Source organism: Prunus avium, chromosome 2, assembly GCF_965620075.1.
Source record: "Prunus avium chromosome 2, drPruAviu1.hap1.1, whole genome shotgun sequence".
NCBI classification, from domain to species: Eukaryota; Viridiplantae; Streptophyta; class Magnoliopsida; order Rosales; family Rosaceae; genus Prunus; species Prunus avium.
Window position 1 is genome coordinate 27,041,403 of NC_142285.1, and position 24,985 is coordinate 27,066,387.

The 24,985-nt window shown below is 34.7% G+C and overlaps 2 protein-coding genes and 1 pseudogene across 3 annotated transcripts; all 3 read left to right on the top strand.

The window, feature by feature from the left end:
* Positions 1-517: 517 nt before the first annotated feature.
* On the top strand, positions 518-3,830 carry LOC110752711 (putative pectinesterase/pectinesterase inhibitor 51). Of its 2 annotated transcripts, XM_088248810.1 has the most exons (3): positions 518-1,963; positions 2,678-3,368; positions 3,623-3,830. In XM_088248810.1, the coding sequence occupies exons 1-2, from the start codon at positions 928-930 to the stop codon at positions 3,355-3,357; spliced, it is 1,716 nt and encodes a 571-aa protein (XP_088104936.1). In that variant the 5' UTR covers positions 518-927; the 3' UTR covers positions 3,358-3,368; positions 3,623-3,830. The 2 variants fall into 2 exon arrangements, with proteins under 2 accessions (XP_088104936.1, XP_088104935.1); XM_088248809.1 differs by lacking the exon at positions 3,623-3,830 and having other exon boundaries at positions 2,678-3,562.
* Positions 3,831-7,381: 3,551 nt separating this feature from the next.
* Positions 7,382-10,694, top strand: LOC110752710 (uncharacterized). The gene is made up of 5 exons (XM_021953425.2): positions 7,382-7,549; positions 7,671-7,720; positions 7,866-7,971; positions 8,056-8,114; positions 10,189-10,694. The coding sequence occupies exons 1-5, from the start codon at positions 7,436-7,438 to the stop codon at positions 10,238-10,240; spliced, it is 381 nt and encodes a 126-aa protein (XP_021809117.1). The 5' UTR covers positions 7,382-7,435; the 3' UTR covers positions 10,241-10,694.
* A 473-nt stretch (positions 10,695-11,167) lies between these two features.
* Positions 11,168-11,919, top strand: LOC110752715 (SKP1-like protein 11 pseudogene; annotated as a pseudogene).
* Positions 11,920-24,985: the final 13,066 nt, after the last annotated feature.

Below are 24,985 nucleotides of genomic sequence, written 5' to 3' on the forward strand. Positions count from 1 at the left end.
AGAATTGGATGCTTCTTTAAGAGTATAATAAAATATGGTACTTTTGAAATGTATATCGTTGCATAATTTATTAATGCAATCTCCCTACCGTTTGACAACAAAACCTCAGATTGTCTACATTGACCATATTATACTTCTTAAAATCTTAATAGGAAAATGATCATGTTTACAATATTCATTAATATGTATATTTTCTTTCTATTTGGGCAAAATTCTGTTCATATTATTAAATAGTAGAAAACTTTATTTGTAACGGAGATAATACTACTTTTCTATTCTAACCAATAATATTACATTATTGGCAGAAGTAACAAAAAAGTATTATTGCCGTTGTATGAAACAGATACCGTCAAATTAGTAGTACATGTGTTTGTCATAAACGAGTCACGGGAATTAGTATTTTGTTTGTTATCTTCTTGTTTCGTCAAGATACCATTGACCCGTTAAAAAAAGTAAAACAGTAAACCAATTAGAAAAGTCCATTGAGTTGTTATTCTACATATTTTATCTTCTTCTCCTTCAGTTACATACCAAACTGAAAACAAAACCAAAAACTCTCTCCACCATCCACCGATTCGAAGAATCCAAATTCCAAAACCAAAAGAGAAATAATTGAGCTGCGGATCAGTGGTTTACTGCTCGCCTTTTTCCCGAGCCCAATTCAAATCCGCCAGATGGCCTTCCTTCTTCCACTGAAATCTCCAAATCCCCAAACCTGTCCTAGCTCTCTGTAAATCCGTGACACACAGAGCAACCAAAATCCCCAAAAGCCATGCCCGTGACCTGTCTCGTGAATTCAATTCCTATTGCCTAAAATTAAACCAGAATCAAACAAACCAAATCCAAGTACCAAAACCCACTAACTTCCAATTCCTAAAATTGACCCATTGACTCCGCACCCAAATTCATAACGCAGCCAATCACGCCATGACCACCCATCATCTTCGAAAACCCATAAAGCCCATCAAGCTACCATGTTTTTCTTCATCCCCCAAACCCAAATTCCTCTTTCTCATTTCCATGGCCTCCTTCCTCTTCCTCGCCCTCCTCTCCCTCACTATCTTTCTCTCTCTCACCTCCGCCGCCCGCAACCACCACCCGCCGCGCGGCCGCGTCATCTCCCCCATCCCTCAGATCCAGCAAGCCTGCAAAGCCACGCGCTTTCCCGACGCGTGTCAGGCCTCCTTAGCCGGGGTTGTCACTGACCCGAACACCACCCCAATCCAGACCATCCAGTCCGCCGTCCAGGTGTCCATCGATGGCCTGCACACAGCGCAGAAGATGGTCAAGTCTATCCTAGACTCGTCCGCAGGCAACGAAAACCGCACCACCGCCTCTAAAAACTGCGTCGACGTCCTCGGCAACTCCGAGTACCGCATTTCGCTCTCCACCGACAGCCTGTCACATGGAAGCATTAGAAACGCACGTGCCTCGATGAGCGCCGCGCTACTCTACCAATACGACTGCTGGTCGGCCCTCAAGTACGCCAACGACACACAGATGGTCAACCAAACGATGTCGTTTCTCGACTCGCTGATCGGAAAATCCAGCAACGCCCTCAGCATGATGTTCTCGTACGACAACTTCGGGAACGACACCAAGTCGTGGGCCCCTCCCAAGACCGAGCGCGACGGGTTCTGGGAGCGGGTCGAGGGTGGAGGGTCCGGCCAGGAGGTTCGGGTCGGAGTGCCGCCGGGTTTAAAGGCGGACGTGACGGTGTGCAAGGAGGAGAGCGAGAAATGCTACAGGACGGTGCAGGAGGCGGTAAACGCCGCACCGGATAACGCGGGAGCGAAGAAGTTCGTGATTCGTATTAAGGCTGGGGTGTACGACGAGATCGTGAGGGTGCCCTTAGAGAAGCGGAACGTGGTGTTTTTGGGCGACGGGATGGGCAAAACAGTAATTACTGGGTCGTTGAATGTGGGCCAGCCCGGAATTTCCACGTACAACACTGCCACAGTAGGTAGGTCATTAGTCGTTGCATCACTTTTTTAATTTTAATTTTAATTTTATTTTAATCACACAAGTGCTGTTCCAACTTGGTAGTGAAAAAAATGCAGTAGATGCTGGATCACACTATTTGTGGTGCGGTGGTGTGGGTCCGCACCCACATAATTGTGGAGGATGGGTGCAGTACATGCTGGAACACACTCTTATGGTGCGGTCCATCTAAGCAATTGTAATTTTGTAAATGTAGAGAATGGTGGGAAACTAGGCATATGCGGCATGGGTGATTGTTTGTTGCCCAACTGCGGCTATACTTTTATGTGTTTCTGACGTAAAATGAACTCGTTCTTTGAGACATAAAGTATTTAGTGGGAATGGTAAGAGATTGAGAGTTTGTTCAATTAATCTTGTTAGGTATGGGTGCTTAGGATAATGGCTGGCTGCTAAGATTATTGGGTTGATTTCGAAGGCTTAGCTTAAGATTCCACTACTTGTCGTATTTGGTTTGGTATTGCTGTTGCGCATTTGGGAGTTGTGATGATATTGCCGAGGAACGTCTTTATTTTGAGCAATAAGCAATAATTTTGTCGTAGGACAAAACAGAAATGTGTTTCCTTTAGTTTGGCACATGTTATTGTTTTGATTCTCATTTTGAGCTTTTTCCTGTTATGCTTTGATACTTTCCTGAGCAACTAAGGATGCTAATTGTTTCTTAACACTTGTTATACAGGAGTTCTTGGTGATGGGTTCATGGCCAGTGGTCTCACAATCCAGAACACAGCAGGTCCTGATGCCCACCAAGCAGTAGCCTTCAGATTAGACAGTGATCTCTCTGTGATTGAGAGCTGTGAATTCTTAGGCAACCAGGACACTCTCTACGCACACAGCAACCGCCAGTTCTACAAGTCATGCAACATCCAAGGCAATGTCGATTTCATCTTCGGAAACTCAGCTGCGGTTTTCCAAGACTGCAACATCCTCGTCCGCCCTCGACAGCAGAAACCCGAGAAAGGCGAAAACAACGCAGTCACCGCCCACGGCAGAACAGACCCCGCACAGTTGACGGGTTTCGTATTTCAGAACTGCTTGATCAACGGCACGGAAGAGTACATGAAGTTGTATCGCAGCAAGCCCCAAGTGCACAAGAACTACTTGGGGAGGCCATGGAAGGAGTATTCGAGGACAGTTTTTATAAACTGTAACATGGAAGCTCTTGTCACCCCAGAGGGATGGATGCCTTGGAGTGGGGACTTTGCTTTGAAAACCCTTTTCTATGGGGAATTTGGTAATTCTGGAGCTGGTTCTGATTTGTCCAAGAGAGTGTCATTTAGCAGCAAGATCCCATCTGAACATGTTAATACATATTCTGTGCAGAATTTTATTCAGGGAAATGAGTGGATTTCAACATGAAAATTTTATAGGTATTTTCAAATCCTTTATAGCAATAAATATTAATTAGTAGTGAGTGTACAAGGAGCTCGTATCAAATTATTAAATACTTTTTTAGTGGAGCTGTGGAGGGAAAGATAGTTGATTTTTTCTTTGTCAGTTCTTGTAACATTTACCCTATAATGTGCCCTCTTTATAATCATTTACATTTCTGGTTGGCGTGAGATTTGAATGAGTCATGAGCAAAGGCCATCAACCATCACTGATTTATTTCTTTCGTATTCAGAGTTTTCTCCAACATTGGACGAACAAGTTTCAACCTCAAGGTAAGTCGCATTCGTTGAACAAGATGAGAGGTCCAAATTGGTCTGAGAAGACGAGAAATGGAAGAAGTCAGCAATCTTGTCTGGGTTGATTGAGAATGTAAGTTGAATGAGATCGTGTATTTTCCACCACAATCCTCATTGAATAACACAGGGAGAATTGAGATTCAATATTCCAACCACACGGTTTATTAAATTGGACATGTTTGTCTTCATATAAAAAAAAATGGACATGTTTGAAAACAAACATTGAGGGCTCGTACATTGGATAGAAGTAAATAGTTCATATCGTCAACTTGTATTATTTAATTACTTGACTATTTTAAACGGTTTGGGCTTTTAATACTCTCCTTACTTGGCTAATGAATACAACCTACACACCTCGGTTTAAATAATACGTGAGGAAAGAAAAACAATGGTGAAATATCATACACTTTCATCTTCTTCTCCCTATGGTTTTCCTATGCAAGAGGCACCCAGTCAACGGTTGGGGTTGGGCTGGTGGGCTTTGCATACCCAAATGAAGAAGCCCCCAGGATAAAGAGAACATCACGAAGTCAATTCTGCAATCAACGGATATTTCTCCACCTATCGAGGGAGATTTTAACGAGTCCAAGTTCGGCTCTGACGTTCTCTCCTTGCAACAATTTTCTTCATTTTGATTTGCAAATTAATATATGACTTGTTTGTTGGGTTAATGTATGACCTGTTTGTTGGGTTGGGTTGCTGAAGATGTCAGAGCAATTCAACCAGGATGTGACTCTGTCTAGTAAAATCTCGTTTAGAGGAGGATGGTAAAAGGACGATGTCAACACAAAAACCATCAGAAAATAAGTTTTTTTTTTTTATAGGGAAATTTGCATAAATATCACATGAACTTTCAGGTATGTGCATCATTATCACCTGAACTTTTAAGTTTTATTTTTAACCACTTGAACTTTGTAAAGTGTTGCAATCCACCACCTACGTCTAACTCCGTTAAAATTTCCGTTAAGTTTAATAGTATTTTTGTCAATTAACTATAACAAAGAATAATTATATAAAAAAACAGATTTTAAAAAAGAGGTTAACCTAATTACAACGCCTTCACCCTACCCCTACTCCTACTTTTCCAACTTTTCCAACTTTTCCAACGTCAATTTGCCCCACAGCAAAAAAAAACCCACCCTCTGCACACACCATTAGTGAACAAACAATTCAACCAAATTTAGCAAATAGATCAACATACCAACCAAGCTCTAGCTTGCCAATGGAATCACAACCCGTTTCTTTTGTGACAACCAACACAACAAGGAAATTTAGGCTCAAGTCTCTTGCTAAGAAGACAGAGATTTAGAGATCATAGAGGACTTAATTGCTTGGTTATATTTCTGTTTTCTAATTAATTTGGAGTTTATTATAGGCATGTCCTGTATAAGGACTGCATTGGTGTTTTGGTACTTGAATTTAGGCAATCCTAGAAATTGTTTGTCAATTGCAGATGTTTAGGACCTTTTTGGGATATTTATATATACTAGGAATGCAATTGATTCCTTCCCAAAACCCATGATGAAGTTACCAAATTTAAATTCTAGCTTTGATGTTAAATTTTTTGAATTTGCTGGATTGAGGGTGAGAGAGAGTAATTGTAGTCTGAATTTGTATTGAAATGAAGGACAAGCCTTTGAACAAAGAGTGCAAGCCATGAAATGAATGCGGGAAGGTTTTGGCAAAAAAAAAAAAAGAAGGAAATACAGGAAGGCAACAAAATCAATGGACCATTGCAATATGATATGATATTTGGTGGAATAAAGACGATGGAGTAGAGAAAAGAGAGAGAGATATGGAGGTTAGCTTTATTTTTTTGTATTTTTAATTATTTTTTATATATAATTATTCTTAATTATAGTTAATTGACGAAAATACCCTTAAATTTAACTAAAACTTTAATGGAGTTAGACGTAGGTAATGGATTGCAACACTTTACAAAGTTTAGGTGGTTAAAAATAAAAATTAAAAGTTCAGGTTGTAACAACGCACATGCCTGAAAGTTCAGGTGGTATTTATGCAAGTTCTCCTTTTTTTTAATATATCAAAATGTGATTTTTTTTTTCCCATCAATAAACGTCCCAAGTTCTACAATTATGATATTGAGTTAGTTGATGCAATCTTGTCTTATAGATTTTGCAAAAAAAAATAAATAAAAGAATAAAAATCTTATCATATGTATAACTTAGTTAGACTATTTATCTGGAAAAACACCAAACACCTTATAATATTATGGATAAAATAGTAAATACTATTCGAAATAAATTATTCAGTACAATCCGACGTACCAACCAAGCCCTGAGGGTGTAAATTTATAAAATTGAAACCCCATGGCCTATATTGAAAATGACCTAATGGGTCTTTTGTAGTTAGCTTTTAAATATATAAGTTTGTTATTGAAGTAGGGTTGGGAATCGAGACCAGAAAATCGGAACACTGGGCCGCACCGGATGGAAAAAACCAGAAAAAAATAGTGTTGACTAAAAAGTCAACAAATCGGCACCAAACTAGATCGGTTCAAATCGATTTCGATGTCGGTTTCACAACTTACAAAATCGAATCGGACTGGACCAGTTGCATATTATTTTTATTTTTTAAAAATTATTTAAGTTCAATGCTAAATTTCTAATTCCATAACTAATATTTCCCCAAGCTCAACTTCAAAGCACCTTTCTTTTCCAGGCCCAATCATCTCTTTTTACATAAAATTAGATTATTTGTGAAACTTTAAGCCCAAAAAATAAAATTTTAGTTGAAATTTGTAAAAATAAATAAAATAATATCCTATCCAAAATCGAAAAAACTGGAAACCGCACAGGAACAGGTTTAAACGGTACCGACCGGTTTCATAATTTTTTTTTCACCAAAATGGGACCGAACTACACCAATTAAATCATAGCAGTTTCTGGTGTAAGGTGGAAATCAGATCGGACTGATTTTTCTATATTTAAGTTTTAATACTGCAGATGTTAGGTTAGTTGGCCATGGAGTGAGTTTGCGCCTTGCACCCAAATTTTGGTCTAGATATTTATTCAAAACCTATTTTATCATGACATATTATACAAAAATTCATATAAAGTCTATTTGAAGAGAAAAACCCAAAACTAGTCACTTGTTATTTTCTAATTGGTTATTATAAAATTTTAACACATTAAGAACCAATTAGAAAATGACAAGTGGCTAGTTTTGGGTTTTTCACTCCAAATAGGGTTCATAAGAATTTTTTTGTATTATGTCATGGTAAAATGGGTTTATTAGTGAAATCCTCATTCGATTCCCCCTCCACATCGATTAGAGTTATTTTAGACTATCGTTTGAATAAATTTATTTTATTTTATATAATTCTAGTTGAAATCAATTATCAGAATGGTTTGGTTATAGTTAGACAAATTGATATTTTACCCTTTTAAATAAAAAAAGATAAATTTTTTAAATAATAGCATAGAATAGATTATAAAAGAGTCCACTGCAAGACCATTAAGCACAAAATTTTGGTCCCAACCAAACAAAAAACAAAAAAATTTGTTGGGCAAAGTGGGTCAAATTGGTTGTATTAAAGTAATTTACGGGCCGAACGATGGGGATGATAATTGGGCTATTAGCTTGATCCAGCAGCGTCTGCAGAGAACTGAGCTGAGCCCAAGTCGAGTCAGGTGTCCGTGCAGCTCATCTCACAAACTTGAAGGACGGAAACAAGAAGAGAAAGTTATAGTTATTCAAAATTCAACTCCCAGAAGAAGGAAAAGAGAATGGTGAATCAACATTCTTCATCTTCTTCCTCGCTCGGAATTCCAGTGCTTTTAGTTTTGTTATTGTTGTTGTTATCTCCCACAGTTCTCGCCAAGTCTCGTCGCCCAATCTCTGTAATGCCTCTGTTTCTTACTTTTTGTTAATTTCTTTATTCGATACTATGCTTGTTGGGATTTTTGTTTCTTTTTATTAATTCTGAATTTTGATGGGTTTTTGTATGTGGGTATTTGGCAGGATATTGAGACGAGGCAAAAGAAGAACCAATGTTATGCAGATATTGAGAGGTACCAACCTCCTCTCTTTTTAATTTCCCATTTACTAATTTTTTGTGCTTTGCCTAGTTGTAAGCATATTGTCAGCCTGCAAATCGTAGATATGATAGTGCTCTGATTGCTCCTTGTTTTTTTTTTCCTTTCACTATGGGAATAGCGGATTGTGGGGTTGGCAATGCAAGTCTTCTTTGATAGCAAAAGAGAATTGTGCTTTGCGATGCCTTTCTTCAACTTGTTATGAGCTTGTCTACGAGAGTGATCCGGTAAGATGGACTATTTTATACTCTCCTTTGTTGGCTTGGTTCTGTTATACTTATTATTTTATCGGGCATGTGTTCTGGTTGTAGCTTGAAGAAGGAGAGAAAGATCTAGTTAGGGGCCAAGAGTTCAAGTACTGTATGCACAAGTAAGTTCCATGTCTTTAGGGATATTAATTTTTTTTTGCTGTACGATTGAGTTGATGCAACATGATAATTAGAATTTTGAAGATAACATAAGGGCCATAGTTCCAAAAATGTAGTTTTTACATTTGATTGCTGGATTTTTGAAGGGGTCAATGGTAAAGATTGCTGAGAACATCAAATCACCAACTTTTTATTTTTATTTCCTTGGAAAAAAAGACTTTTCTTTTTCTTTTCATTAGGAAAAAAGGTTGAGAACTGCCAACTGTTTCACTAAGAAGGTGAAAAGTCAAGCCTCTTTTTCCTGAATGTATGAATGTAGCCTTGGCTGCTCTTGTATTCTGTATGTGAATTAGAAAACTTGAGATGATTGCGATACCTTAGCCAACAGTACAAAATTGATTTGGCTGATTAAAGGAAAAAGTTTGTTTTTGTTTTACATTTTGCAGCTGAGTGTTGGGGCACCTTAGGGACTTTTTTCTTTGTTGGGTTTTCATATTAGCTTGTGTTAACCCGCCTGTTGGCTAATTTGTCTAGTAGACACTTAGGTTGTGTTGTGATGGGTTAAAGGTAGTAATAGTCAAGGGCAGTTGTTGGACCAGTCTAGGACCTCTTAAAGGACACAATTTCTGGTATTATACTGAAACATATCCTCAGAACTGTACTGACTAGCAAATAGTTGGCATTCATAAAGATCCCCTACCTAATGGAGGTTGGCAAGCTGAGTATCGCACTATCATTTGACATCTGGGATAAATTCTTGAACCTTTCTCTTCCTTCTAAAATGTTATCACTATTTTCTCAGTTTTTAATTCAGTGTTGGTGGTGCTCATCAAGGCCAGTCTCCAGTGGTTTGTGGTCTTTCGGGTTATACCAGCAGCCACCTTTCGTATTTACTAGCACCAAATTTTATTACGAATCGGATCAAATCTGGCAATTGAGGAAGATAATTTCTTTAGGGAGAAGACTGTTCTTTAATGGGAGTTGAGGGATATAATGGTGGAATGGATTTTTGAGTGGATTTGATAGATCCTTTCTTTCGACACCAAAAAAAAGAAAAGATAGATCTATTCTAGTTTTTCAATGCAGATTGATTTTGTGCTATCCTTATTTCTTATTTCTTATTTTTTTCCCTCTCATTCCTCAATTCTTGGTTATGCCCAATGTGATAAATTTCTTACTTAAAAATAAAAATAAAATAACTGATCTGGACGTTGGACATGTTACAAAGATTATTGTTATTTAGTGTGAGGATATGAACCTTATTGTCACTTGGTAATAGCAGATAGTGATGTGGATCATGCCTATTTGGTCTACACTCAATTCATATTATAAATTAGGTCTTTCTGGAAGTGGCTTTGAAAACTTGATGAGGAATTCGTTGCTTTATGGCAGTGATGTTAAAGTATAATTCCTTGCTTCTGTACTTACTAAGATGCTGAAGTTATATTGGCAGAATAGGTTCTCCTACTGCTGAGATAATGCTACCCTGCTGTCTTTTGTGGTATATAGAGCCTTGAAGGAAGTTGTGATTTTTATTTAAGTGAAAGTGTATATATAAAAAGTCAAATCAGATGACTAATCCTGCACCTATAAAACTAGGTTATTTTGGTGATGGAGAATAGCATGTCTTTTGGAGCTTTTTTTTTACAAAAAAAAAATTTTAAAACATGTCTTTTGGAGCTAGAAGGTCCTTTGAATTATGCAACAAGTCAATTGTTCAGGCTACTTAAATGTATGCATTTTAGTTTATTATAGTTTCAAAAATGACATGCATATGGGCGTGCTTGTTGATAATGGGATGAGCTGCATGTCCTAAGCATCCAAACTTAGCATATTTTGTGCTTAGTTTGCCAGGCTGGTCGAGTAATTTTGTGTTGGTTTTTTGAGATTACTTGTATTGGTGTTGTAAAAGTTGCTAGTGTCTACTGCAACCTTTTCTTTCGCATTTTTTAGTCATTGTTATCTTACAGTTTCCGATTCAACCTAGAGACAGTTTACCTACATAAATAATTGCATCAAGGCATTGGCAAATTACTTGGGCTTGTTTTGTAACTCTTGATACATGTTTCCTTGCAGGTTATCTTTGGGAGAGAGCCTTGAGGGTGTCAAGGGTTCATTTAATTATTAAATATCTGAGCTAAAAATATTGCTTGTAAATTAAGTTCATCTGAAGCCATCCAGGTTTGATAAAAGTCAGAGTTCATTTTCCAATTCTCCTCTTGCATGTAGTGGAATGATTTGCAGGTTGAGCCGCAAACCAGGTTTAGGCCGTCCAGAATATCTGGCATTAGGGTTCATATTTTATCCTTCATCAATGATTGGGAGTTTACCGAAGGCAACAACTAGCAACTATTTTCTTTGACGTCTGTAATTGTTACATTAATATGCTTGGACTTCAGTCAATCTGAATGAAACCGAGGTCAACCTAGCATCCGAATTTCTCATGTGCTAGCATATTCAGGAGGCTGTATTATGAATTTTCAGTGAGAAATCAAACCTTTGTATATTATCCTGATAGAGATGAAGGAAAATGTGTTGCTACTATTTCAATTTTAACATGGAGGTTTAGAGTTTTACTTCAACTGTTGGTTTCTTCAACTCTATTTTAAAAGGTGTGCTGTGTTTCTTCCTATATTTTGCTCTTTTTTTTGGGTCCAATCGTTGCTTGATTTCAGTAATTGAAATTGTATCAATCTTACATTTCATTTTAGTCTCTTTGTTAACGCATAACGAGCCAACAGCTAAGTCATCAGGGTAAATCATTAGGATTAAGATAGATCAAGAGGTCAATGTCATCCCATCCTTAATTAGTGCAGCCAAGCCCCCCAGCATCTTCTACCAAAATCTTGCCCAATAATAGGGTTGTATAAAATCAAGCTGCATGAAAAAGGATATATGACAATAAACAGCAACGAAGAAAAAATATAAAATAAAAATAAAACTTTCCCTTTCCTATTTGTTACAGGGGCCTTCCGCCACTTTCCTTTTCCTAGTATGAGAATGTTTCCTAATATCATAATATATATATATATATATCTCCTTTTCCTACACGGACAAGGTATTATCAGGAGGCTATAAAATCACCCCAAAGTCTCTCAACTTTTGCAATCCAAATCTCTCAACCAAAGCCAGAAAAGAAAAACTCTCCCAAGTTCTCAACTCAAAGTCTTAGTTAATATTACCAAGACCAAAACAATGGCCTCCGTTGAGATGAAGAAGATAACCCTGAAGAGCGACGACGGTGAGATCTTTGAGGTGGAGGAGGCTGTGGCCATGCAGTCGCAGACCATCAGGCACATGGTGGAGGACGACTGCGCCGACGGCGCAATACCTCTGCAGAACGTGACCAGCAACATCCTAGCGAAGGTGATCGAGTACTGCAAGAAGCACCATGAAGAGGATGCTGATGGCGAGAAGAACAAAGAGGACATTGAGAACTGGGATGCTGGGTTCGTGAAGGTGGACCAGTGTACCCTGTTTGACTTAATCTTGGTTGCAAACTATCTCAACATCAAGAGCTTGCTGGATTTGACCTGCCAGACTGTGGCAGACATGATTAAGGTAAAGACACCTGAAGAGATCCGTGAGACCTTCAACATCAAGAATGACTTCACACCTGAGGAAGAAGAGGCGATTCGTAAGGAGAACCAGTGGGCATTCGAGTGAGAGAGTTAGAGATCCCCTTACATACATGTTATTAATACATAATTTGACTTTATGTTATTTTTTTTTCTAGTTATAATTCAACTGTTTTTTTTTTAAAAATAAATTTTTTTGTTTGGTGATTGCTCAGATGTAACCAAGATTTCTGCAAAACCTTGTTTGTCAAATATTTCTAATGATAGAGTTATGTCTCATCTTTTTTGTGTTACGAAACTTCTTTGTTGTCGATAAATTCTTAACAAATTACATCTCTTGGAAATTAATCGTAAAATAACTAAACTGGACTCACAGGAAATCATTTGCATTCATACAAGGGCCATTCTATTAATTTCACGTTCAACATGTTAGCTTTTATATATATAAGGCAATGGGAATTGACTTCACGAGACAAGTCACTAGACCAGAGTACTCTCTTCGAATCGGTGGCTGGTTTTGGTTCTGTCTCAGTTTAGTATGCAACTGAAGAAGACGTACGACGAAAAAATATGCAGGAACAAAGTTAATGACGATCTTCATTAACCAATTATGTTACGTAAAAGATTAATGAACAGAATTAACCAATTATGTTAAGAACTTAATGACTTTTCTAATTGGCTCTTCCCAAGTTTGCAAATTAGCCAAGTTACTCTATGGATTGCAATAGAGTTAAACTCAAAATAATAAATTGAGTTTTGTTTTGTTTTGTTTTGAAGCTGGAAATTTACCATTCCAGATTGAAATTTTTGGATGGCGAATGAATTCAATACACAAATAATAATTCAGGAGCTCAAGACAAACCAATCATTGTTTTAGTCATCAAATACTGTTTTCCACATGCAGACATAAAATCTAATGTCATCAACATGCTTACATGTTTTCACCACACAATTGTTTACATCGTGAAATAACGACACAGACATGATGACTACATGACAAATCTATCCATCTTCTCCATTTGATGGTATCTATATGCGTCAGTAAAATGGACAGATGGTTTTGAAGAACATTTTGACTGGATGGTGAAAAGAGGAGATTCGTAAGGAGAATCAGTGGCTATTTGAGTGATCTATTAAAATTAATATATTGGATATCATATGGTTAGAGACTCCCTATAATTCAACTGGTTTTTGGGTTTTTGTTTTCGCTTAGAAGATTTGCTTAGTTAGGTCTAACCAAAATTTCTGCAAGCCTCACTTTTGTCAAATATGAAAATGGTATGTTTGTTAAAAATAATACAAATAAAAGTTTGCATATACAAGAGTTATGTCTCCCTTTTTGTGTGTTAATTCGAAGCTTCTTTGTTTTCGATAAAATCTCAACAAATTACATCCCTAGGAAATTAATCATATAATCCTTAAACTTCCCAAAAATGAACTCACACGAAACAATTCCCATTCATATAAAATTTAATAATTTTTTGCAATAGTACATTGCCCAATTCGCATTTTGGCCGTTGAATTCAAAAAATAGCTCAGCTCCAGTTTCGTTAGCACCGTTGATCCTACCATTGGATGTCCCAGCTAAGGCTAAGGACCGAAGTACATTCTATTCTTGTTTTCCAAATACAAATTTTTTGTCTCACAATGTATCAATGTGAATTTAGATTAATTATGTGACATATTTTATTAATTCTTTAGTAAATTGAGCTTAGACCCATAAAATTCATTTTTAATCACCTATAACCCTTTCCTTTATTTTTCTATTTAAAATACCCAATTTTTCAAATAAAACCTAATCCAAGTAAGCAAGTTACCTAATCTAGCTTAAAATCTGATTTATTCTATTTTTTGGATTCCAAAACTACCCCTATTTACAAGTTAACGTGTTATGTGGGGGTGTAACTAATGACATGTTGAATTTGAAAAGATATTCAAATGGTTGTAATGGATATAGGAATTAATTTAGAAACTTATTTGAAATTAAATATTAAATTCAACATTAATGTATTAGTAATCTACATGTGATTAACGTTTTGGTTTATTTAATAATTTTTTTTTGTTGTTTTCCTTTTATGAATTATACTACTAGTAATCTATTTTATTATAGTTTTATGAATAACAGTGTATATTCTAATTATGTTGAAAAATATTTTGATAATCTATTTATTGTTTGTTTTATGAAAACATTTTTTTTAAATGAACCTATTTTTTCTCTAAATAATATACCTATTTTTGTCTCTAAATAATGTACCCTTTTCTCTCTGAATAAAGTACCTATTATTTGTTTTATGGAAAATAATTTTTTTTAAATGAACCTATTTTCTCTCTCCAAAAAATGTACCTATTTTTTTCTCTAATAATGTACCTAGTAGAACAATGTATGTATTTTTTTTTAAATGAACCTATTTTTCCTCTCCAAATAATGTACATATACACATTTATAGGTATATTGTAAAATAATTTACCTATGCGTAAATAATGTACCTATATTTTCCATAAATTATTGTGTACTTATTTTTAATTAATGAAAAATGTACGGAAATTTCAATTACAAAGTAACTAACTTAGTTTTTTTTAAATTTTTTTTGGTAAATAATATACCTATATTTTATTTAAATAATATATTTATATTTATATTTTTCATAGGTACATTATTGGATATGTAATTTACAAATTTTTTTTGTGGTTTGCAATTTTATGGGGCAATGGCAACCAAACGAAATGGGGTGATTGATATGCTATTAATAGGGAGTATTAATTACAATTATGGCAGTTAATGAAAAGCTTGAAATAAATTATAAATAAATATGAAGTCTGGTGGCAACGATGTAAAAACATAGAAATACTACGACCTCTTATATCCTACTGGTAATTTAAATTTGATTTAGGGTTTTACACTTAGATTTATAGAGTGATGAGAATATGATCTCTAGGGCTATCTCCACCCACAAGAGATCAAATTCTTCAGTATAACTAAGTGTAAATCCACCCCAGGCTCTGATACCAATTGATGGGGATCGGAGTCCGGACATAGGTCACCAACCACACACACGAGCACCGAAATCTAGGGCTAGTGCAAACTCACATATTACGTAGCAAATCCATGCCACAAATAAACTATTTCATTAATCATCAACATAAACTCCCCTACAACTATTACATTAGCCTTATTTATAGGCTTTACAAGACTTGGGCACCAAGGCTACTTGGTCCAAAAGTAAACTAATTAATTATAAAATCACACCTAAATAATAAAAGTTATCCTAAAACTACCTAAATAAGAAAATACCAATATATCATGAAATAACTAATTAAATGGTAAATATCTATCTTGATCCACCCATATGCTCCTGCATCAGTCTATGAAATAGAAAATGTAGGGATCGATATTGGACAAGCCCTTAATTCTTTGACCCACAAACAAACACATCATACCTTTTAAATTAGAGTTGAACTAACCAACATTAAAAGCGAAACACAAAACCTCCATCTTAAATATATCAGGATAATATACAAAGGTTTGCTTTCTCTTAGTGAGAATTCATAATATTTAGCCTCCTCATTATGCTAGTACGTGACTGAATTGCTTATGCTAGGCGAATAATGTCGACTAAAGTCCAAGCATATTAATTTAAGTATTAATTACTTAAAAGAATTCCTCAAACAAGTTTTCCAAGCCAAATACCTAATTTTATAATCTGAATTGAGTACAGACCAAATCAATCTGTGTGGAAAAATTAGAGGGGATATATCCAAAAACCACTCAAAAATCCATTGCACTAATGTGTCCTTCAATTCCCATTAAAGAAGGCTCATCTCCCTCAAAAGCTGTCTTACTCAATTGTCATATTTGATCCGATATTCGTAGATACGAAAGGTGGCTGATGGCATAATCTGAAAGACCTCATGATACTACGTATAAGCTGTTGTGCCTCAAAAGAGGTGTTTTAAAATTTATAAACTCGCAAGCGCACGAATCGAATATAGCATAAGCGTGTAAGAGCGAGATCGTACCCAAGGGATTGCATGTAAAGATAGAAAACCAATTTCACCCAAGTTAATTTCATTGCCAACCTAGTTGATTCATATGGTGATTTGTTTGTTCAAAAAGAAAATAAAATAAGATAAAGCATAAAACAAATATAGAAATGACAATAAACTGAAATTAAGATTTACATTTATGAGAAAAATAACTAAGGTATTAGGTTTCCACTTTTAACATAAACATGCAACTCTTAATAATTTGATCCACAAAATATTTTCCATTGTAGTTGTTCAAAGTAATTAAAGCTCTTTTTAATTTCCTTTAGAAGTATTCTAAGCATAACTTGTACCATTGGCAACAAACTATCAAAAAATAATCTTCATCAAAATTCTATTAATCTTTAGTAATTCTCTTCTCTTTTAAAAGCATGAAAGTTTTTACTACACTATGGGAAAAACATGATTGAACCCATGAAATAGATTATCAAACTTTCATCAATTAATTAAAAAGAAAACTACAAATTCCATTTGAACAAATACTACAAATTCACATTAAAGCTTAAGTTTGGATCAAACTAATAAAAATTACACACTTATATTAAAAGCTAGCCTACGGAACCATGAGGTATTAGAATCCACACCATCATTCCATAAGATTCTAATTATTTATCTTTCAATTCCCATGGAGTAGCAATCTAGAAATCAATCTAATGCTTTCTCAAGATTTATCATTTAAGCTTGTAATTTAGATCATAAGTAAATTTTCCTTCCCTTCATAAGTACAAATTCTAAGCATAATATGTAAACAAAATTATTTAACTACAAAGGATCAAAGTTTCCTAAGCGTCCTATGTGAAAAAGTTCATTTGAATAACAAAATATCAAAGAAATTTGTAAATTAGAAATATAAACCAAGGATGAATTAATAGATTAATCCAAACTCTTAACTACCACAAATACATGTTATATCTCACAATACATGATAGAAGTGGTGAAAAGAATTTTAATCTATTAATCATGTGAAGTGAAAATTATAATCATTGAACACCACAATAATTGAGAATTGAAAATAAAAACTAGAACTTTATTTAATAATGGTGTTTCATCCAACCTTAGTTAGGTAATTTAAATAGACATAATTAATATTTAAAACAAAACAAAGAAACTAAAATACATAAATTAAATGAGAACTAGGAAAGGAAGAACAAGTTTAAAAGAGTTATTAGCTCTTGGTTCTTTCCTTTCCATCATTGTTCTCTTTCTTCCTCACTCTTTCTCTCTATCTCTTGCCGTGTGTTTCTTCCTCTCTATCTCTATATCTTTTGATCTTTGCTCAAAACTTGTATTTATAGCCAAAGAAAGGGAGTCTTGAATTATATAATAATCAAGTAGCTTACTTTTCCAAATATCTTTCTCATCTTTAGCCTACTTCCTTTACTTTGGTTTCACAAAGATCTTTGAGTCTTCTTATCAATTGCTCCACTTGCTCCACTTGCTCCATCTCATCTCTCGTATCTTATAAAAAAACTGCAGCAACTTAGTTCAAATTGTAGCTAGATAACAACTCAAGCATCATCATTCTTCTTTGCATTCATTGGTTGCAAGTAGTCAATTTGAACTTCTCCTTCATTGTTTATTCATTCTTTCTTTATTTTTTCAATGATGGAAGCTTGCATGCATGTCCTAGAGCATAGATGAAATTGATTGCTTCTTCTTTTCATTTGGCATTGGTGGAAAACACTTAATATCTACAAATAACCACTCATTAAATATAAAACAAGATTGGAAAGAAAACAATATAAATACTCTAATAGATTTACATAATACAAAAGAAAATACTAACAAATATAAATTTAAGGATAAAACTTGTATTAATTTTGTGCTCATCAAATACCCCCAAACCTATATTTTGCTAGTCCTCGAGCAAAAGAAAATAAAAACTAAGTAGAAAAGAGAACTAAGCCACTTTCGCAGGGATCTCGATTGCATTTAGCATATGCAACAAGCCTTTAAACCCCTAGGTTACCCTAGTGGACGAGTATAGTCTCGTGAGGGCTTTCAGTGATGATACCCACAAACATCGAAATGAGAGTTTAAAAATTTATGCTACAACAAAATTTGAAAACAAATGCTTAACCATCATCAAAAGCTATCTGGATTGAAAATTCATGAACAATTTTTAAAAGAGCAAACATGCTTCAAATTAATCCCCACATAAAGTCTCGATCACTTATAATTATTTAGTAAATTTTTCATTTGTTTCCTTTGGTGTTTAAGTGAACCAACACATTTTAGAGACAAAAGTCAATTTCAATCACAGTAACCTCATTATTTCAATCATTATCAAAATTCAGTGCAAATAACTAACCAAGGCATATATATACAATTTTTTTTTTTAAAATTTTTAATTTTAATAAATTGACTGTGCAATGTTTAGTTCCATTAAGCTTTCTAATTAACCCATGTAGCGAGATTTAGGCCAACGACTCTCAAACCAAAGGTTTTAAGGCATTAGGTGTAGAAACACCCCTAAGGGCTTATTAACTCGAGTTAAAAAGGCTACAGAACTAAACTAGTCACAAAATGTATTTACCTCAAAACTTTACCGTTTGACGCGAACACTCGCTGTTGTTTAGGCAAGAGGCCCGGTTACTAAGTAAAACTCTGGATAAATTAACATCATTATTATTATTTTATTTATTTACTTATTTGTGTTTTTTTTTTGCGCCAAGGTCAATCAAGAGCAATGTCTTCTAACTCTACTTAAAACAACAAAGTTAACTATAATTGATCTTTTCTTTCATTCTCACTAAAGTGTTGATGTGCATGTGAGAGTTCAAAGTATAACTCATGAATTATCCACTAAATAGAAATAAGTGAAAAAAAACTAAAATTATGGGTTTAAAATTTAATCATATGTTTCCAATCGTAAAAATCATTCATGAGTGTTAAATCTGATTTGATGATAGTAAGCATAAAAATCTAGAGATAACACCATTTTTTTTTTTAAATTTTTGGGAATAAAATAATAATAAAAACAAAACTACCCTAAAAATTTAAAAACAAAACTTCTAAACCTTACCCCCAAACCTAAATCAAACATTGTCCCCAATGTTGAAGAATGTAGGTATCAACAAAGTTATAACAAGAAATGAAATGGAGTAAAGTAATTTAAATAATAATAAAAAAAAAGAATTAAAACTATAATTTAATTGCAAAAACAAAAAATAAAAATAAAAATAACCAAATAAAACAGTAAACCCTAAAAACAGTCCTACGCAAACCGAAACCCAAAAGACGAAGAAGTCCAGCCCATTGGAACCTCCAAATCAATTGAGAACCCGATCCAAACGAAAGCCCAAATTTTTGTTTTTGTTTTTTTGTTTTTCGGAAAGAAAATAAATTAAGTTATAAAAGAAAAAGAAAAATAAACACATTTCCAAAATTTTAAAAATATATATATATAGAAAAAAAAAAACAAAAACTGGAAAGGGAAGGTCACGGATAAAAGAAGGAAGGGACGTGTCGGCGTGCAGAGACATCGTTCAATATTTAAGCAGAAAACACGGAGAGTGAAAGTGAAAGTAAAAGTGAAAGCGAAAGTAAAAGTGAAAGTGAAGGTAAAAGAAAAAAAAATTTTCTCCCCTCTAAAAACACGCGGCTGCAAAACGTTAGGGAATCCGAGAGAAACAAACGCAGAAGCCGAAGTCTATTTAACCCGTCTCTGTGGAGTTGAGCTTGCGTCTGTGTTTCATCCTGAAAACTCAGAGTAAAACATCAATAAGCAAGAAACATAAATCACAATGGCAACCTCACCCACTTCCCTCGATGATTTGAATCTAGAGTTGGCCCTTGCGCCATCAGTGGCTCAAGTAAGTGCTCCTCCTCAATCCGTCTTCCCAAACTCCACATATCATCATGGCTCGGCCTCAAACTTTGCTGAGGCAATGCCGAGAAGAGTAGTGCTGCCAGGAGGGATGACTGTTAGGAGACTCACACCGGCAGATCATCTGTACATGACACAGAGGTCAGACAAGGCCGCGGTGGAGGAGTCTCATGATTTAACTGTTCTCCACGCAACCTCCTCCACAAATCTGGGCATAAGATTACTGGCGAGGACGCGAGAGTGCGCAGTTCTGACCGAGGAAGTAGCCTCTTTGAAGGCTCAGGTGGCGGATTTGCAAAAGCGGCTCTACTGTGCCAACCAGCAAGTAGAAGCACTGTGGAAGAGAAACAATGATCATGCAGAGCTTTTGCAGATTCTACAAATAAGAGAAAATAGAGGCAATTAGTATGATGCCTCAGGTGGCTCAATATCTGGGAAGAAACATGTGATTTTTAAATATATGTATGCATTTTCACCTCTGTGTATGTAATCACATGTTTATGAAATGAATAAGTATTTGAGCCAAATTTCCGTGTGTGCAATCATGAATCGAAAACACTTCCCAAACCGAGCAACAAAATATATGTATAAACAAGTAAAATGAAGAAAGAATTACAATAATAAAAACAAAGAGAAACAAGAAATTCGGAATTTCCTTAGTTGGAGATCGGGTTCCGATCTGTTTATTTATTTATTTTATTTTTATTTTTTTTACAGTACTTAAATAGAAAGATAATACCTGGAAAATATGCGTGTCAATCCCTTTGGTATTTATCCCGTACAGAATGAAAGACAAAAATAATAAATAAATAAAATCCAAGCAAAAAGAAATAAAGACAAAAATAAAATAAACAAAAAGAAAACTAAAATCTATACGAACACAAAATAAACAGTCATAAAAAAATACAAAAATAACCACACAAAGAAATAAGCAAAAATTATATTGTTTTTTTTTTTTTTTTTAAAATTATAATTTTTTATTTTTTATTTTTAACACTTTGTAAAAAAATAACTTATTTTAAAAACACAAATATACAAGCAACTCACGGATGACCAGTTAAGGGCCTCAGAAAAAACAGCCAGGGGATCCGGGAAGGTTGGAGGGGTCACAATGGTCCCGCTTAAAACCCAAATTTCTTAAACACCGAAGGTGTCGCCTAAAGAACTCCTAGACACTGTATTAACGAAGACGCTCACTGGAGTTACCAACAGTTATGAGTTTTTTTTTTTTTTTAATATTTATTTATTTTTTATAACAATAATAAAAAACAAGAAAAGAGAAAGGATTGGAATTATCCCCCTTGAAGCAATTAGGTCGAGCATGGATGCATTTGGAGGTCGCGACTTCTCCTACTACTCCACACTTCTCCTCCTTATGATTAGAGTTGTCTTCTTTTCCTCTTTTTTTTTTTTTTTTATTGATACATGTACAAACAAGCACACAAATCAGTTCAAGCAATAAGCACACAAATTGACATAAAGAAAAAGAAATGAACTTTCTTAAAATAAAATAAAATATAAAACTTCTTCCAAGTCCAAAGCTGCACCAAAAGAAGCTTTGATGATATAACTGAAACAAAGAAATGAAAAATTAATACACAATGATATTACAATATAAACAAAAGAATCAACAAAATCTGATTTTTTTTTTAATTTCGATTTTTTTAATTTTTTTTATATTACAAAACTAAATTATAACTAGTGGAAGAATTTAATTAACCAAAATTTGATTAGTTTTCCGTTGCAATCCCCGGCAACGGCGCCAAAAACTTGTTGTGCCTCAAAAGAGGTGTTTTAAAATTTATAAACTCGCAAGCGCACGAATCGAATATAGCATAAGCGTGTAAGAGCGAGATCGTACCCAAGGGATTGCATGTAAAGATAGAAAACCAATTTCACCCAAGTTAATTTCATTGCCAACCTAGTTGATTCATATGGTGATTTGTTTGTTCAAAAAGAAAATAAAATAAGATAAAGCATAAAACAAATATAGAAATGACAATAAACTGAAATTAAGATTTACATTTATGAGAAAAATAACTAAGGTATTAGGTTTCCACTTTTAACATAAACATGCAACTCTTAATAATTTGATCCACAAAATATTTTCCATTGTAGTTGTTCAAAGTAATTAAAGCTCTTTTTAATTTCCTTTAGAAGTATTCTAAGCATAACTTGTACCATTGGCAACAAACTATCAAAAAATAATCTTCATCAAAATTCTATTAATCTTTAGTAATTCTCTTCTCTTTTAAAAGCATGAAAGTTTTTACTACACTATGGGAAAAACATGATTGAACCCATGAAATAGATTATCAAACTTTCATCAATTAATTAAAAAGAAAACTACAAATTCCATTTGAACAAATACTACAAATTCACATTAAAGCTTAAGTTTGGATCAAACTAATAAAAATTACACACTTATATTAAAAGCTAGCCTACGGAACCATGAGGTATTAGAATCCACACCATCATTCCATAAGATTCTAATTATTTATCTTTCAATTCCCATGGAGTAGCAATCTAGAAATCAATCTAATGCTTTCTCAAGATTTATCATTTAAGCTTGTAATTTAGATCATAAGTAAATTTTCCTTCCCTTCATAAGTACAAATTCTAAGCATAATATGTAAACAAAATTATTTAACTACAAAGGATCAAAGTTTCCTAAGCGTCCTATGTGAAAAAGTTCATTTGAATAACAAAATATCAAAGAAATTTGTAAATTAGAAATATAAACCAAGGATGAATTAATAGATTAATCCAAACTCTTAACTACCACAAATACATGTTATATCTCACAATACATGATAGAAGTGGTGAAAAGAATTTTAATCTATTAATCATGTGAAGTGAAAATTATAATCATTGAACACCACAATAATTGAGAATTGAAAATAAAAACTAGAACTTTATTTAATAATGGTGTTTCATCCAACCTTAGTTAGGTAATTTAAATAGACATAATTAATATTTAAAACAAAACAAAGAAACTAAAATACATAAATTAAATGAGAACTAGGAAAGGAAGAACAAGTTTAAAAGAGTTATTAGCTCTTGGTTCTTTCCTTTCCATCATTGTTCTCTTTCTTCCTCACTCTTTCTCTCTATCTCTTGCCGTGTGTTTCTTCCTCTCTATCTCTATATCTTTTGATCTTTGCTCAAAACTTGTATTTATAGCCAAAGAAAGGGAGTCTTGAATTATATAATAATCAAGTAGCTTACTTTTCCAAATATCTTTCTCATCTTTAGCCTACTTCCTTTACTTTGGTTTCACAAAGATCTTTGAGTCTTCTTATCAATTGCTCCACTTGCTCCACTTGCTCCATCTCATCTCTCGTATCTTATAAAAAAACTGCAGCAACTTAGTTCAAATTGTAGCTAGATAACAACTCAAGCATCATCATTCTTCTTTGCATTCATTGGTTGCAAGTAGTCAATTTGAACTTCTCCTTCATTGTTTATTCATTCTTTCTTTATTTTTTCAATGATGGAAGCTTGCATGCATGTCCTAGAGCATAGATGAAATTGATTGCTTCTTCTTTTCATTTGGCATTGGTGGAAAACACTTAATATCTACAAATAACCACTCATTAAATATAAAACAAGATTGGAAAGAAAACAATATAAATACTCTAATAGATTTACATAATACAAAAGAAAATACTAACAAATATAAATTTAAGGATAAAACTTGTATTAATTTTGTGCTCATCATAAGCCTTTTGGGTTATATGCAGATAACAAAACATAAGTTTTGTAGAACATAAACAAAACTTTTGGCTCAAATGCATGTTGTGCGCAACGGAAGCGGATTGCACTGGGATGGTGGATATGAAACCATTGAAACAATAAGAGCAAAATATGAAATACAAAAATCCAAATGACACAAGGATTTATACTGGTTCAGCCCGTGTGTAGCCTACATCCAGTTCGAAGACAGAGAGAAATTCCAATAGTATCCCAAAAGAGAATACAACCAAAGGAGATTAACCCTTTCACATGTCCTAGGAATTACAGAGTAAAACTCTCACAGCCCAAATCCCAAATACACCCAAGTCACTCTCAAGCTAACCACACACAAGAGCCAAAACACCAAGATTGTTCTTGCTCACAAGGAAAGAACCCACTAAGAACAATACACAGAAATAAACCTCCCACAAACACAAGGAACAAATGAAGATGACTCAACCTTTGAAATGACTTGATCTTCCCTCAACATCTTGTGTAGCCGAAGAGGAGTATCTCCACCACCAAGGTGATGCTCTCTATTGTTTCTCTCTATGTGGAAGTGTCTCTCACTTATGTTTTAGCCTATCTGAGCAATGGTGCTCACGGCACCTCCAAATGGTGAGGCACAGAATGCCCACACCCACGCCTTTGGTGCGGCACACCTGCACTGCCCCCTACTCTCAATGAATCAGCTGCTGTATATTAATAGGCCATTGGCTCAATGTGAAAAGCAAGACTTTTCCCATACTTTATATCAACATCAATGTCGGCAGCCCACGTGAAGACCTAAATGTCTTCAATTTCAACCACTCATCTAAAGCAACATGACTTCCTCCAAAAGCCAAACCAAAACCAGAACTTGCTGACCCATTTATTACATGGGTCCACATGGGAATTTTACCAATCTCAACAATGCAGTGGCTGGCTGGGAGGAAAACTTAAACAAAAACATAGTAACAAAGAAAGAGAACATGTAGAAGAGAGCCTGGTTACAGCCTTTGTTAGTATTACTCAGAATTTCAAAGAGAGCCTCGTCGCGTACGCTAAATGAGTATTTTGCTAAACAAGATGCGGCTTGAGGCGATTTTAAGGCGAGGCGATTTTAAGGCGAGGCGTTAACGCTTTTTTAAACATTGATCACAACAGAACCTAAGTATCTACTAGATAAATTAGGCATGCAAAATGATTAGGCATGGATATTGTCAATCTGACGCATATGCCGTATGCAACTAGCCATTTGCGACAGTTGGAAGAGGAAAAGGACGTAAAAATCTTTCCAACTTTTTCAACACGGTTCCTTCTGCTGGCAGCAGGGGCAAAGTGCTTCGATTGATTGCAAGCTTTGAAATAAGGAGGTCCTCTCACCGTGGAGGCCCCCTTTTTAGATCTAATAATTTGACAATTTATGAATCTTAAAATTGAAGTTTTGCCGCTTTGTTTTCAAGCGGCAAACATGCATTGTCAAAATTTTTTTATCCCTAAAGACAGTACTTGAAAAAACTAGCATTAAAGTCAAGAGCATGTACCACAGTGGTGGCCTCCCCTTTACCCCCCGCTTGACAACCCAAGTTTTAAACCCCAAGGGGTTTCTTTCCTCCCAATGTAACAGAAAAAAAAACTAGCATTAAATATTGAAAAATTATGTTGAAAAATTATGGTGTGGTTGGCAAATTGCCACCTCCATCTG